Consider the following 16,105-nt stretch of genomic DNA (forward strand, 5'->3'; position numbering starts at 1 on the left):
AGATACTCTCCCCAGGCCTGTTACCTTTTATGCTGTCACTCTTCCTCCTAGGGCACACTCTGTGGTGGAGTGGAACAGTTTGACTGCTGCCTCCGGAGGAGCATTTACAAGAACAAGTTTGAGTTGACATATGTGGGACCTAGCCAGGTAAGCAGCTGATGGCCTGCCTCACTGCAGTCTTGCCTGCGCTCATTCATCCTTGTGATGCTTTCCTGCCTTCTGGACATAGGTACAGTGTCAACCTTAATCCCTGGCAGAACTGTTCTGGAGAACAGAATGTGTCAGGGCAACTGCTTGGCAACTTTTATGCTGTAGTTCTTCCAGCTTATTGCAAGAAAATATTTATAAACAACATATCTAAGGACCTAAGAGGTACAGAGATTGCTACTTACATCTTCCTGGTTTAAAACTTTACTACCTGTATGCTGTCAACTGGGGAATTTGATCAATAAGATTACACGGGTATGTCACATTGCTTTAGGGCCTCTGAACTCACCGTGTATGACGTTACAAGCTAATTTCCTAGTCCCTGAGCTCATTTTTCACTATCTCTATACCCTTTTCCTTTCATTTATTATTCATTGGTTCCTTCATTCTTTTATTTTCTCTCCATTCTCTGTGTGTGAGCACTATTAGGTATTGAGAACACAAAGATAATTATTTGTAATATATTGTCCCTTAATGAAGATCATTCTAGCAAGGGAGACAGACACATGAAACAACAATATAGTACACCATGGTTGAAGTCATCATAGAGGTTTTTACAAAGAGGTACAGGAATGTAGAGTGAGTGGTTTTACCCCATGGAACTTACAGAGTCATAGGTATTGTGAGCACCTAAAGAGATAACATATGAAAGCATTTCATAAATAGTAAAGCACTGTGTGAATGTGAGATTTCATTTTTACCAACAATATCCTAGGCCAGATGAAGAAATAAGATGTTAGCTTTGTTTAACACTGTGGAGGTGGGCCAAGGGCACAGCATGTTTGGGTTGGAAGAGGCCTGTTACTTACCAAGACTTGTTCCTTACCAAGGTGATTGTGAAGAACCTGTCATCGGGGACCCGAGTGGTACTCAAGTCACACTATGGCTATGAGGTGGAAGAGGTGAAAATCCTGGGAAAGGAACGTTACCTGGTGGCCCACACATCAGACACACTGCTGCTGGGGGACCTGAACACTAATCGCCTTAGTGAGGTAAGAACCAAAAATGAAGGGGTGGGGAATGGAGCATCTTGAGTTGCTACTTCAGGCGAGCCAGGGTCCCCAGAGGGAAGATCTCTGGGGAAAGCTCTACCATTCTGGTGCTGGGGAACTGATAATCCGGGAGTGAGACTCAGGAAGTCCAGAATCCTGGAATATGAATCCTCACTATTGGACTCTTGGACTGTTCTTATGCTCTCTCTCAGAAACCTAGAGAGTAGGGCAAAATCTGACACAGCACCTCTTTTGTGCAATGTCAAAGCCTTCCTAAACTCTATCTCTCTGCCTCCTACCCTTTCTCTCAGCATGGTCTTGGATACTTACCCACATTGTTCCTTATGTCTTCTCCCTCCTCCCTCCTTGACAGGTAGCTTGGCAGGGATCTGGTGGCAATGAGAAGTATTTTTTTGAAAATGAAAATGTGAGTAGAACTTGATGAACCATCACCATCTCAATAAACCTCCTTCTAGCTCCTGTGTCAGAAGGATGGAAAGGGGCAAGGGGTTGAGGAGACAGCAGATAAAGGGGGACGGTGAAATAGGCAGAAGAACAGAATAAAGAGAAAAGTGGGAGTCACTTTGAACTGACAGTACACCTCCCTCTACTGTTTGTCCCTCTCTTCTTGCAAACTTTCCACCATATAACAATTCCATTCATCCCCAGGTGTGCATGATCTTCAATGCTGGAGAGCTAACCCTGGTGGAATATGGGAGTAATGATACCCTGGGTTCTGTACGTACCGAATTCATGAACCCCCACCTCATCAGGTAACCCCACAAGGTTCTCTAAATTTTTGAAACCCCAAAGAATTCCTTTTTAACGTCTAACTCGTATAACCTCGGGTTAATCTAAAAACTTCATTCTGTATGGTACTTCAGGGCCCTTGGTAAATACTACAGTGGCCTAAGCCCATTTTGCCTTACCTTACCCTTCATGTTTCAGTGTCCGTATTAATGAGAGACGTCAACGAGGAATTGAAGATAATAAGAAATTGGCTTATCTTATTGATATTAAGACTATCGCTATAGGTGAGTAAGACTTTCTCATAATTCTAATAACAGAATAGATATTTATATACACTTCCATATCACAGGATTGTGTGCAGTGGAGAATATAGGAATCCAAGAGGCACCAGGTAAATGTGTGACCCCGCTCTTACAGAGGATATGTGAAATGTTCAGGTGTATGTGTGTGTGTGTATATGTAGATATCTGCATACAGATACACTGCTACATATATAGTCCTGCCCATATAATTATTCATGTTCTCTAGGCACGTATCTTAGGGCTGGAAATTGTGAATTGTAGAGAAGAACCATTAGCAAATTTATGAATCTTCCTGTCTAGACTTCATAGGGTAATAGTCTGTTAGAACCAGAAGGGGGTTTGTTTTCTGCATATTTTGTCATTAGTAACTAGTGATGACAGACTTTATTTGGATTTCACAAATGTTCACATAAATAAAGTTTACTCTACATATTATTTTTTTTTTTAATTTTTTTCAATGTTTATTTATTTTTGGGACAGAGAGAGACAGAGCATGAACGGGGGAGGGGCAGAGAGAGAGGGAGACACAGAATCGGAAACAGGCTCCAGGCTCTGAGCCATCAGCCCAGAGCCTGACGCGGGGCTCGAACTCACGGACCGCGAGATCGTGACCTGGCTGAAGCCGGACGCTTAACCGACTGCGCCACCCAGGCGCCCCTCTACATATTAATAATTAACTCTGCATTATAAAATGTTTCAAGCATAGGAAAATGTGTATAGAATAGCATAGTATTCCCTAAGAAGTATAGAGAATAGCATATCCGTATAGTGTTAAGAACTATAGTTGTTAAGAACAAGGGTCTGGAGTCAAACCTCCCCATTTCTGTACCTAGTACCTGTGTGATCTTAGGTAAGTTTCATAACTTTTCTGTATCTCATATTTCCTCATCCACAAAATGGGGATCAGAATAGTACCTACCTCATATGAAGAGCACTTAGACTAGTGTCTGGCACATAATAAGCACTTCATAAATGTTAGCTATTAATATTATTACATGTGTACCCACACCCAGTTCTGTCATGTCCTGACCTCTCATTGTATTTACTTTGGATCTTTTATCTCTTGTCTTATTGAGGGACATTTAAGTTGTTGGTTTTTCACTGTCTCCAGTGTTTCTGTTCTCTGAGGTTTATACCTAGAGTGGAATTGCTGAATCATAGAAGAGGTACATCTGCAATTTCACTAAATATTTCCAAATTGCTCTCCAAAGAGATTGTACCAATTTACATTCCCACCAGCAGTTAGAGGTCCCAGTGTTCTTCATCCTCTCCAACACTTGAAATTGCCTGACTTCATAATTTGGCTCAATCTGTTTATATGAAATAATATCTCATCGTATTAATTTTTTGTTGTTCATTTGTTTATTGGCTGTTTGGATTTCTCCTTCTGCATATTGCCAGTTCTTATCCCTTGCCTATTTTTAAAATCAGGTTGTCTTTTCCTTGACTTGAAGGAGTCCTGTGTATGTGTGTAGATAACCTTATCATTTGTATTGTAGATACCTTGTCTCAGCATCTTTTAGTGTTCAGACTTCTTTAATTTTAATGTAATTCATTTAATCACTTTTTAAGAAAAGTTGGTGATTTTTGAGGTCTTATTTAAAAAGTTTCTTACTCCTGGGGTGCTGGGTGGCTCAGTCAGTTAAGCCTCCAACTTCGGCTCAGAACATGATGTCACAGTTTGTGGGTTCGAGCCCCATGTCGGGCTGTGTGCTGACAGCTCAGAGCCTGGAGCTTGCTTCCGATTCTGTGTCTCCCTCTCTCTCTGCCCCTCCCCTGCTTGTGCTCTGTGTCTTTCTCTCTCTCAAAAATAAACAAACATTGAAAAAAAAATTTTTTAAGGTTCTAACTCCCTCCTATATTTTGCTTTTCACCTGGAATTAACTTTTGTACATAATGTGGGTATAGATCATATTTTACTTTTTCCATGTTTCACCACTTATTGGAAGTCCATCCTGTACTCACTAATTTGTACCATCACTTCTCATAAATTGAGTTTCCATATATGTATGGGTCTGTTCTTTTTTTTTAACTTTATTTTTTATTTTTTAAAATTTACATCCAAATTAGTATATAGTGAAGCGATGATTTCAGGAGTAGATTCCTTAATGCCCCTGACCCATTTAGCCCACCCCCCCTCCCACAACCCCTCCAGCAACCCTCAGTTTGTTCTCCATGTTTATGAGTCTCTTCTGTTTTGTCCCCCTCCCTGTTTTTATATTATTTTTGTTTCCCTTCCCTTATGTTCATCTGTTTTGTCTCTTAAAGTCCTCATATGAGTGAAGTCATATGATTTTTGTCTTTCTCTGACTGACTAATTTCACTTAGCATAACACCCTCCAGTTCCATCCACGTCATGGCAAATGGCAAGATTTCCTTCTTTTTGATTGCTGAGTAATACTCCATTATATATATATATGCCGCATCTTCTTTATCCATTCATCCATCTATGGACATTGGGCTCTTTCCATACTTAGGCTATTGTTGATAGTGCTGCTATAAACATGGGGATGCATGTGTCCCTTTGAAACAGCACACCTGTATCCCTTGGATAAATGCCTAGTAGTGCAGTTGCTGGGTCGTAAGGTAGTTCTATTTTTAGTTTTTTGAGGAACCTCCATACTGTTTTCCAGAGTGGCTGCACCAGCTTGCATTCCCAATGTATGGGTCTGTTCTTAGAAGACTTTTACATCTCATGAATTTTGTATTTCACATCAGATTATTGACCTCAGAAATGCAAGTAACTGTAATGGAAATAATAATATAGTCCAGTGGCCTATGAGCCGTGAAACTTTGGACAAGTCACCGCACTCCGTAGGGCTCATCTTCAATGTGTATAAAATGACAGAGTTCTTCTCTTAACCTTTTTTGGTCCCTGACCCCTTTGAGTATCTAATTAAAATCATAGATCCTTTCCCAGAAGAATATATATAAACACATAATTTTGTGTATAATTTCAGGGTGTTCACCGACATAGGGCCCCCACAGCCCTAGCATTCTATGATTTTACATGTAAATTGGGACATTAAAACATGGCCTTATGATTTTGCTGTTTGTTTAATTGAAAGAAATTTCATTTTTTTAAGTTTATTTATTTTGAGACAAAGCATGCATGTGGGAGGAGTAGAAAGAGAGGGAGTGAGAGAATCCCAAGCAGACTCTGTACTGTCAGCACAGAGTCCAATGTGGGGCTCGAACCCACGAACCATGAACTCATGACCTGAGCCAAAGTCAAGAGTCGATCACTTAACCTAGTGAGCCACCCAGGTACCCCTGCAAATTTCATTTTCAAGTTGGTCTTCTCAGCTGTAGACATTAGCTGATATTTGTCTTTAGCTTCAGCAGGTATAACCAAGACAGGATGTTGCTTGTTGTTAATATATATAAAGAAGAGTTGTGAGTGGGCTGTGTTCAGGAGAGTCTCTGAAAGCATCCTAGTCAATCCTGAGTGGTCTGTGCTAAATGTGATCATTTCTCATATTGTCTGCAGACTTCCCACCGAACAAACATCCATCCCCAGTGTGGTCAGCCTAACTGTAGTCAGAGGTTCCTCCTGGTTTGTATGTGTGCCCTCACCGCTGTTTGCCCCTTAGTGCTCTTACCTCATAGGCACTCAAAGTGCAGGTAACCCCTTGGAGCAAATAGGATCATCAAGGTCATTTCATCCATCAGTTTTACCTCACTGGGGTGCTAGAATTGGGGCTCTTCCTTAATGTGCTCAGTGCTGCCTTCCAGAGGATTTTGTGAGTAATGGAAGCCAGTTGCTCTGATCTGATCTGCTAGGAGACAACTCCAGGAGTCCCAGAGAAGAATCACATTTCTTGATGGATCTAGACCTTTGAGTTAACCACAGAGTTAAACAAAACCTCTACAATTTTAGAAGGAATCTAGCATCTTAAGCATCTTCGCAAAATTATGTTGCATTGGCCATTTGCATTCCTCATATTCTAGGCTGATGCAACGTTCGTAAAGCCCAACAGACGAGTGAAGGCAAGACCTTTGCAGGCTGCCTCATGTCCTGTGTAGGATTATATGGAATCTATTCGCTTAACCCTATCTCCTTTGCTTTGTAGTGGATCTGATTGGTGGCTACAACATTGGCACCATCAGCCATGAGAGCCGTGTGGATTGGCTGGAACTTAATGAAACTGGACACAAGCTTCTCTTCAGAGACCGGAAACTTCGTGTGAGGAGGTTTACTAAGGCCTTAACCATTGAGTGGTCCATAGAGGATGTAGTGCTGCCTGCCTGCCACCAGGGATTGTGGGGGGCAGGATGGGACATAGTTCCTTGGTGCTATGCCATTAACATAGCAAAAGGCACAGAAGAATCAACATTATGTCTGATATCACAGCCCATCCTGTATTACCCATGAGATTGTATCATGATGGCACCAAAGTCAAGAGGAATTTGGGAGCTGCTTTTTCTCTTACTGTTTACAAGTCTAATGCCCTCACGAAACTGCCTCACCCATGCATGCCTAGCTGACCTTTACCCACACCTGCTGCAGTGTTTTTCAGCTACTCTTACCTGACAGCATTGAAACTGGCTCAAGGATAGTCTCCCCTCAGCCCCTTATTGACTCTAATCTCAATATGGTACCACCAAAGAGTTCAACATCCGGGGCAAAGAGACAATCTGGTGATTTTTAATTTCATTTCCATTGTTATGTGAAAGCCACACCACAAATATCCAGGCCATTTAATTTGCCTGATAGCCTCACTTTTGTGATCCAGTGTGGCAACTCTGGCCCAGAGTTACTCTTAAGATTGAAAGTTCAACCATCACCTAGCTTAAATTTCTGGGTGTAGATCTTTGCTCATTTGGTCATCTCTTACTTGTCAGAGTGATGATGTACCAAGTCAATATAAACTTCAAGGGTAGCAGATTAGAATGCTTTGAAATTCAGAATGTACCTGATTGGTGGGTTCGTTCACCATGTTTCACCATTAGGGAAATGGTCAAGGTGAGAAGATACCCCATATCCCCTTCTAATTGTGCTGTCTACCTCTTTCTCCTTCAGTTACATCTATATGATATTGAAGGTTGCTCTAAGACAATGATTCTCAACTTCTGCTCGTACGTGCAGTGGGTCCCAGGAAGTGATGTGCTGGTAGCTCAGAACCGAAACAGCTTGTGTGTGTGGTACAACATTGAGGCACCCGAGAGGGTCACCATGTCCTCTATTAGGGTATGTCAACACCAGGACGCCTCAGGCATAATGTCAGACTGACTGATTAGAGCCCTGAGGAAGCTCCAAAGGTTATTTGGTTTTCTCTGGCCCACCACCCATAATCTCTGTGATGGAGTTGGCAAGTAAAGCTTAGACTCCCCCACAGCGGGCCAGGCCCCAAAACCATCCTTGTTCAGATTCCTGACATTATATGAGGTCCTTGGAGTATGGCTGTCTATTACAGCCCTGGGAATTCACCAGGTCATAATGAGGAGTTCTCTTAAGCTGGAAGAGCCCCAATAAGAGGGGCAGTTCTGGGCAGTTCCTGTGTGCTGATTCTCTGTTGTAAGCCAGGAAGAACTTCTTTTTTATCAGACTGAAGATCAGACCCTCCTTCCTATCCCACCAGCATCACACACATTCCAGTGATATCCCAACACCTGGGAGGAACCTGTGAAAACCAAAGAGGCCCTTGTGTAAGGCTAGGATGATTGGTATAGGTATGGATAGAACACTCTTTTGTTCTTTTTTCTCCTTTCTTGCCGTTTTAGACTAAGTTTGGGGTTTTTTAGGTTGTTTTGTCCTTTTTTAAACACTTGTTTTTTCCTGTTTTGCTTTGGAGGTTATACATTTTATTCCTATAGTGGTTACCCTTAGAAGTTGGCTATATAACTAACAGTCTAAAGTTATCTAGCATCTAAACCCCCCCTGCAAACAATACAGGGCCCCTAACTTTGATTACCTCCCCTCTGCCATTATTGTCCAGTATTTTGTCATCCCCAAAGTTAGACATTACTCTTTTAACACAGCCATAATTTGTTTAGATTTGCCATCATGGCACCAGTTTCTCTGTTCACTTTTTCTTTTTGCATTGCTGATCTTCCCTCTGGAGTTACTTTTCTTCTTCTTGAAAGACAGTGGTTTTTCTTTTGTTTCGTTTTATTTTTATTTTATTTTATTTTATTTTATTTTTTTTTTTAACATTTATTTATTTTTGAGACAGAGAGAGACAGAGCATGAACAGGGGAGGGGCAGAGAGAGAGGGAGACACAGAATCTGAAACAGGCTCCAGGCTCTGAGCTGTCAGCACAGAGCCCGACACGGGGCTCGAACTCACGGACCGCGAGATCCTGACCTGAGCCGAAGTCGGCCGCTTAACCGACTGAGCCACCCAGGCGCCCCTATTTTTATTTTTTTAATGTTTATTTATTTTTGAGAGAGACAGAGTGTGAGTGGGGGAGGGGCAGAGAGAGAGGGAGACACAGAATCCAGAGCAGGCTCCAGGCTGTGAGCTGTCAGCACAGAGCCTGATACGGGGCTCAAACTCATAAACTGGGAGATCATGACCTGAGCTGAAGTCAGATGCTTAACTGACTGTGCCACCCAGGAGCCCCTGAAAGAAAGTGTTTTTGTTTTTGTTTTTGTTTTTGTTTTTTAATTTTTTTTTTTAACATTTATTTATTTTTGAGACAGAGAGAGACAGAGCATGAACGGGGGAGGGGCAGAGAGAGAGGGAGACACAGAATCGGAAGCAGGCTCCAGGCTCTGAGCCATCAGCCCAGAGCCCGACACGGGGCTCGAACTCATGGACCGCGAGATCGTGACCTGAGCTGAAGTCGGACGCTCAACCGACTGAGCCACCCAGGCACCCCTGAAAGAAAGTGTTTTTAAGATAAATGCTCAGTTTCTGAAAATTACTGAAATGTAATTATCTAAATTTTTTGTTAAGTTTATTTTGAGAGAGAGAGACAGTACTCTTCACCAGTGCAGAGCCTGGTGCAGGGCTCAAACTCACGAACTGCGAGATCATGACCTGAGCTGAAGTCACTTAACCGACTGAACCACCCAGGCATCCCTGAAATTTTTTTTTTTTTTTTTAAATAGGCTTCACACCCAGCATGGAGCCAAAGACAGGGCTTGAACTCAGACCCTGAGATCAAGACTTGGATGCTTGATCCAAGGCAACCCTGGATCTGAAACCCAGGGTTCAGATATATTCCCTGGGCAACCACCCAGGCAACCCTATCTAAAAATGTATTTATTTGGCCTGTTCTTGAAAGATACTCAGACTTAGTACCCAATTCCCGATTGACAGTTCGTTTTTCTTAGCCTTTTGCAAATACCATCTCACTGACTGATTTCCTTTCTTCTGAGAAGTTTATTAATAGCCCTTTCTGTCTTTTCTCTCTTGTTGCTTTTAAAGTCTTTTCTTTCGTCAGTGTTCTGAAGTTTCATTACAATGTCTCACTATTTCCTTTTACTTAGCCTGCTTCATATATTTGTGTGGTATGTGGCATATTTGTGAGTACACGTATTTTCATCAAGCTTGGCAGTTTCTCAACCGTGATCTCTTCAGACGTTGCTTTTTCTCTTGCTCTGTCTAGTCTTGCCCTCAGGACTCTAATTAGGCATATGTTCAATTTCGTGTCCTGTCTTTGTGCCTCTGTAACCTCTCTTTCATTTCCCTTTCTTTTTCTCACTCCAGGCTACATTCCTGATTATTTCTTAAGATAAATCTTTCAGGGGCGCCTGAATGGCTCAGTCGGTTAAGCATCCAACTCTTGATTTCAGCTAAAGTCATGATCTCACCGTTTTGTGGGTTTGAGTCCCACGTTGGGTTCTGTGCTGACAGCTTGGGATTCTCCCTCTCTCTTTGCACCTCCCCTGCTCACTCTCTCTCTCCCCCAAATAAATAAACTTAAAAAAAAAAAGTTCAGTAATTCACTTTCATCATTGTCTAATTTACTATTTAAACCACCCATTGAGTTTTTTTCCTTCAAATATTAAGTTTTCCATAAGGTTTTATTTGGTTCTTTCTCCAGGCTGCCTGGCCATTTTTTTTTAGTATATATGCTACCAAAGTGAGCCCAACATGGCCATTTTTGATAATCTCTTATTTATTGCTTAACTTATCATTTCATTTTTTAGGTCTTTAAACGTTTTACACTTATTTTATATTCCGTAACTTTTTCCCGTAACTATCTTTTTTCAAGTTTTTAAATTTTTATTTATTTTGAGAGAGAGCGAGCATGCATGCACACGAGTTGGGGAGGGGCAGAAAGAGAGAGGGACAGAGAGAATCCCAAGCAAGCTCCATGCTGTCAGTGCAGAGCCTGATTCAAGGCTTGAACCCACAAACCACAAGATCATGACCTGAGCTGAAGTTGGATGTTTAACTGACTGAGCCACCCAGGCACCCCATCATGACTATTATTTTTAATGTCAGAAATCCTTGGAGGTCCAAAACTGCTGTAGTTACTATTTCCTCCTTTATAGTGGCTAACTTGTATTTTGGTACTTTTTTTTATTGAGCTCATGTTATGTTGAATATAAACTTTTAGAATCTTAAGGGCCTAAAATGGATTTGTTTTCCTGCAGAGATGATTTGTTTGCTTCTGCAAGAATCAGGCATATTAATAACTTTTGTTCCCTTTATTGAAGAGAGGCTCCCAGTATTCATGAGGGAGTCTCAAATTCAGCCTCCCTATCCTGCTGGAGGACCCATGATTTATTCTCTCCATAAGTGTGTGCCTTCAGGGCAGCTGTACCCTTTTACTTGCTCAGCTTCTGTTTTTTCCTGCTCAGGTTTTAGCACACTGATCTCTTTCTTTATTTCTTTTCTTTCCTTCTTTTCTTTCTGTTCTTCCCTTTGCTCCTTCCCTTCCCTCTGTTTTCTCCCCTGTTCCCTTCCTTCTTTCCCTCCTTCCTTCCAGTAGGAGATGAGGTAGGAAGCATGCCTAGTGATTTCTTCAGATGAACTCAGCAACTAATGCATTATAAAGTATGTCCCAGGTTGAAGTTGTATTTTAACAAGAGGATTCAAGCTAGAAGCAGAAGGGGATGCGCATTTTGTCAGTTTACCTCCAGGCGTTAGTGCTGGCACAGCTATGAGTGTACTTTAACCCAAGGATATTACCGTAGATCAGGAATTTTTACCTGCTTTAAAGAAACTAAATGTTAGGCAAACAAGGGCCACTGTAATTCCCTCGACGTGTGAACAGGAGGGTTGGGTTAGGGTGGGTCTGTTCTACAGTGGGGGCGGTGGAAACACCAACCTGGAATTGGGGGCGGGGGGGGGGGGACGTTGAAATTTTACAGGGTGAGGTCATAGGCCTGGAGCGAGGCGGGGGGAAGACCGAGGTGATGGTGACTGAAGGTGTGACTACAGTCGCCTACACACTGGATGAGGGCCTTATCGAGTTTGGAACAGCCATTGATGACGGCAACTACACCCGGTGAGGGTCTGGGCTAATAACCTGCCAGGTGGTGGGAGAATCTGGTTCTGAGGCAGGAGGACTTGGAATGGGTGGTAAAACCGGCCACATCTAAAAAGAACCTGGTGGGAGGAGATTAGACAAAAAGGGCAAACAATTGCCTGACCCTCCCTACCCCTTTCCCCCTGCCCCCTCACTAGCCTTCTTCTGTGTCTTGCTGACCCTGGACTGTTGCTTTGCTTCCTTCTCTCCTCAGGGCAACAGCCTTCTTGGAGACTCTGGAAATGACCCCAGAAACAGAGGCAATGTGGAAAACCTTGAGCAAACTGGCACTAGAGGCAAGGCAGCTCCACATTGCTGAGAGGTGAGGTAGACCAGAACTGAGGTGCTGGGCAGCTAGGAAGGATGGCCAGTGGGCATTTTGCCTGTGGACCGCTCCTCCAAGCGCCAAGACACCACTTCCATCCCGTGCCAACAGTGTCATCCTAGAACCCTTGCATGTAGTTACTCCAAACATTCTTCTGTCCTGGGTTCTAAGAGTATGTCTTTTACTGCTTTTGCTTCCCCTTCTTGTAACTAGGTGCCCTTTCAGAGTTTTAACACCCATATCCTCCAATCCATGCATCACTGTGTATTTACAAACACGGATTAGGAGTGTAGTTAGTAGGACAGACTTGGGTCTCCAGACTTCGAGTTGTCTTGTCTCCGTTTACCAACTTGTATAACCTGCAGTTCAGTTATCCTTTCCAAGCCTTGGTTTCTCAATTTCCTGTATGTAAAATGGGGGTAATAATAGAATTTACCTCATTGAGTGGTAAAGAAAACCATGGTGGCAGTGAAGAAAGTAAGAGAATCTGTGCAAAGTGCACAGTAAACGTCTGTTGCTGCCATTTTGTGTGGGAGTCCTGTATCCCTTCTTTCCCAGCTAGGCTGCCAGCTAGTCCCAGGGGCTCTGACCCAGCATCTTCAGAACATACCCTGGATCTCTCACTGTCCAGCTCTACTGTCTCCACCCTAGAACAGACCACACCTCTCCTACCTGGGTGTCGCAGACGCCTCTTAATTAGTCTCACTGATACTGTTCTTACACCCCTACCATCCGTTCATCATCCCGTGAGAGCTCAGGTGACTTTTTAAACCACAAATTAGATTATGTCTTTTTTTTTTTTTTGCTCAGAACCTTCCAGTTGTACTTAGTGTAAGACCCATACTCCTTGCCGTGTCCTAAGGCCCAACAGTATATGGCTTCTGCTTCCTTCTTATACCAGGTACCTATTTGCTCATTAGTCTCCAGCCGCCCGTTGAGCACACCAAACTCACTCCGGCCATCGCACCTTTACACTCACTGTTCCCTCTGCCTGGAATAATTTTTCCCCATCTCACCGTGACTGACTTTTTCTTATAGTAGGTCTCAGCTCAAATGTCGGCTCCCCAGGCCTTCTCCGACTACCAGCTTAACTGTCTATATGTGATATCACACTACTTTATTTTCCTTTTCATTCTTTGAAATACCTTTGTTTGTTTGCTAATTATTTGTTTCCACTAGAAACTAAATTCCCTGAGAGTAAGGCCCTCGTCTATCTTACCCTCTTGTGTCTCAAGTGGCAAAAATAGTGTCTGGCACATAATCAGTGTTCAGTATATATCTGCTGAGCCAGTGAATTCATGATGATTCTGTACTAATACTGCTTATTACCATTATTGCTTCCATACTACAGGTGCTTTTCTGCTTTGGGCCATGTAGCAAAAGCTCGATTCCTGCACAAGACCAATGAGATTGCGGATCAAGTGTCTCGGGAATATGCAAGTATTATCCTCCTGAATCATTCAGTCTCTCAAGCTGAGATTTCTCTTCATGCTCAGCACCCTGATCCCTAGCTTTCCAGCCATGGCTCTTTTCCTGTGTTCTGGCCGGCCATCCCACCTCCACCCTCGAGTCGGACCACTCTGGAATTGCTTGCCAGACCTCTTCCACTAAGCCCCATGAAGTTTTTCAGCTTCTAAATCTTTCAGCTTCCTCATCTCTCTAGCCTTCCTGTCTAGGCTCACGCAGACAGAATGGCTCCTGCAGCAGCAGAATAACCAGAACCTTTTTCCTCCCCATAGGGTGGAGAAGGAACAGACTTCTACCAGGTCCGAGCACGCCTAGCCATGCTGGAAAAGAACTACAAGCTGGCTGAAATGATCTTCTTGGAACAGGTGATGGGGAGAAGGGGGACCAGATTGAAGAGGGGACCAGGGTCGGGGGGAAGCAAAACAAACTGAGGGACGAGCACTGGGGGAGAGCACTTAGACAGGTTTGTACAATTAAACGCTTACTTACCCCTCTGCGTTAGTCCTTACAGTTACGTTTTTCTTTCATCGACTGTCTGCCATCTCCCCCTATACTCCAGAGCCTGTCCTGGCAATTCTAGCGCACAGAGGTAGATCCAGGTTTGTGGGGCCTGAAGCTTACACAATTTGAGGAGCCCTCTTTAAGAAAAAATACCTTGGAATGGGGGCTCTGCAACTAAGGTGCCCTGAGGCGTTAAGCGTCTCTTAATTTCATAATAAACCCACCTCCGCTTGTGCATAAGTAGAGGATGAGGCTTTTAATCCACATGGGCTGGCATCTTAGCGAGGCTAAGGAGAGCCTGTGATTTCTGATCCTCATGTCTTCCTGGTGCCCCTCTTTGCTCTGCCCGGGTTCCCCTAGAATGCCGTTGAGGAGGCCATGGACATGTACCAGGAGCTACATCGTTGGGATGAGTGTATCGCAGTGGCTCAGGCCAAGGTACTACCAGCTCTGTCTTCTCCACAGTGCCCACAACTCAGTTCCACCAATATCAGAAACCTCTCGTCAAGGAGGCTATAGCAACTGGAACAAGGTTGGGGCTGGAAGTTAGGACATTGGTGACCAGGAGGATTTCCATTGTCACAGTGGGATTGTAGAAGCATGGGAAGCAGCAGGGCAGGAAGGAGGGATGTGACTCCTCTTGCCTCTCTTGCATGTCCAGGGGCACCCAGCCCTGGAGAAGCTGCGCCGGGGTTACTACCAGTGGCTGATGGACACTCAGCAAGAGGAGCGAGCAGGTGAACTACAGGAGAGCCAAGGGGATGGACTAGCAGCCATCAGCCTCTACCTCAAAGCTGGGCTCCCTGCCAAAGCTGCTCGACTGGTGCTGACCCGGGAGGAACTGTTAGCCAACACGGAGCTGGTAGAACATATCACTGCAGCCCTTATCAAGGGGGAACTGTATGAAAGGGTATGGCTGGCTTCCCATTCCTGTCCCTTATCTCCAGGGCCCAGTGCCCCCTCCTACCCAAGGAGTCCTGGAGTACATAGCCCTCTGTGACTGGTTGCAGATTCTTCTCCTTTGGGGGCTGATACTTGATTCTTTGGGTGGTAGGGCTATCATTGTAGTAATGTGGTATGTGTTACTAGGCAGGTGATCTCTTTGAGAAGATTCGAAATCCACAGCGGGCCCTGGAGTGCTACTGTAAAGGCAATGCATTCATGAAAGGTACTACCACCACCAATCCAGTCTTCAGTGTTACTTGCTCAGACAGTCCCCTGGCACCTATTTTATGCATCTGTTCAGGTTGACCGGCTCAGTTCTCCATTCCTCCACTTCACCTGTTTTCCACACCCCATTTTCCTGTCTTTCTTTTCCTGAGTCCCATCCCCAGAAGTCTTAACCGAGCACACTGTCTCTGGCAGCGGTGGAGCTGGCTCGATTGGCATTCCCAGTGGAAGTGGTGCGACTGGAAGAGGCATGGGGGGATCACTTGGTGCAGCAGAAGCAGCTTGATGCAGCCATTAATCACTACATTGAAGCCAGGTAAAGGGGTGCAAGGTGATGGGGCAAGTAAGGGCACCCAGGCCTAGAAGAAGAGAGATCACAAAGTGTAGGTTGGAGTATGCTTGAGGTGTCTCCCTGCCTCCATCTGTCTTCCTCTTTTCTCATACATACGTGTGCCTTTCCCAACTATGCCAGGTGCTCCATTAAAGCAATTGAGGCTGCCCTGGGTGCCCGCCAGTGGAAGAAGGCAATTTATATATTAGATCTACAGGACCAGAACACTGCGTCCAAATACTATCCCCGTGTGGCCCAGCACTATGCATCTCTGCAGGAGTATGAGGTGAGGAAGAGTCCCTTCCTTCAGCCTGAGGCAACGCAGTACAGGATTAACAAAGAGAGAACCCAGAACAGGAAGTGGGGGCTACCTCACCATGTCCTTCTTTCTGGGTCCCAGCCGCATCAGCCACCTGAGTGGGAAGAAAGCAGTTTACTGCCCTTCCTTCATTCCATCATGACACAGACTCCTCTCCCAAATATATAAAGCTAGTGTCCAGCTCTCTTCCTATGCTAGCATGAGTGATTCTTCATGGTAACTCCATCATAGTTACAGTGTAGAATTGCCTTACATTGCAGAAACGGGAGACCCTTTTATTTATTTATTTTTTATGTTTATTCATTTATTTTG

The 16,105-nt window shown here is 44.0% G+C and overlaps 1 protein-coding gene across 2 annotated transcripts in view; it reads left to right on the forward strand.

The window, feature by feature from the left end:
• Positions 1 to 16,105, forward strand: part of IFT172 (intraflagellar transport 172) — a 35,565-nt gene that overhangs the window by 7,625 nt on the left and 11,835 nt on the right. For both annotated transcript variants that reach the window (XM_003984381.6, XM_019827754.3), the window contains 16 exons: positions 52 to 147; positions 1,038 to 1,199; positions 1,573 to 1,626; positions 1,869 to 1,972; positions 2,148 to 2,233; positions 6,325 to 6,437; positions 7,275 to 7,442; positions 11,523 to 11,659; positions 11,895 to 12,002; positions 13,357 to 13,441; positions 13,745 to 13,837; positions 14,334 to 14,411; positions 14,635 to 14,883; positions 15,063 to 15,141; positions 15,339 to 15,459; positions 15,616 to 15,760. In XM_003984381.6, the coding sequence (XP_003984430.1) occupies positions 52 to 147; positions 1,038 to 1,199; positions 1,573 to 1,626; positions 1,869 to 1,972; positions 2,148 to 2,233; positions 6,325 to 6,437; positions 7,275 to 7,442; positions 11,523 to 11,659; positions 11,895 to 12,002; positions 13,357 to 13,441; positions 13,745 to 13,837; positions 14,334 to 14,411; positions 14,635 to 14,883; positions 15,063 to 15,141; positions 15,339 to 15,459; positions 15,616 to 15,760 (1,878 nt within the window). The remainder of the gene's footprint in view (positions 1 to 51; positions 148 to 1,037; positions 1,200 to 1,572; positions 1,627 to 1,868; positions 1,973 to 2,147; positions 2,234 to 6,324; positions 6,438 to 7,274; positions 7,443 to 11,522; positions 11,660 to 11,894; positions 12,003 to 13,356; positions 13,442 to 13,744; positions 13,838 to 14,333; positions 14,412 to 14,634; positions 14,884 to 15,062; positions 15,142 to 15,338; positions 15,460 to 15,615; positions 15,761 to 16,105) is intronic.

Source organism: Felis catus, chromosome A3 (genome assembly GCF_018350175.1).
Source record: "Felis catus isolate Fca126 chromosome A3, F.catus_Fca126_mat1.0, whole genome shotgun sequence".
NCBI lineage: Eukaryota > Metazoa > Chordata > Mammalia > Carnivora > Felidae > Felis > Felis catus.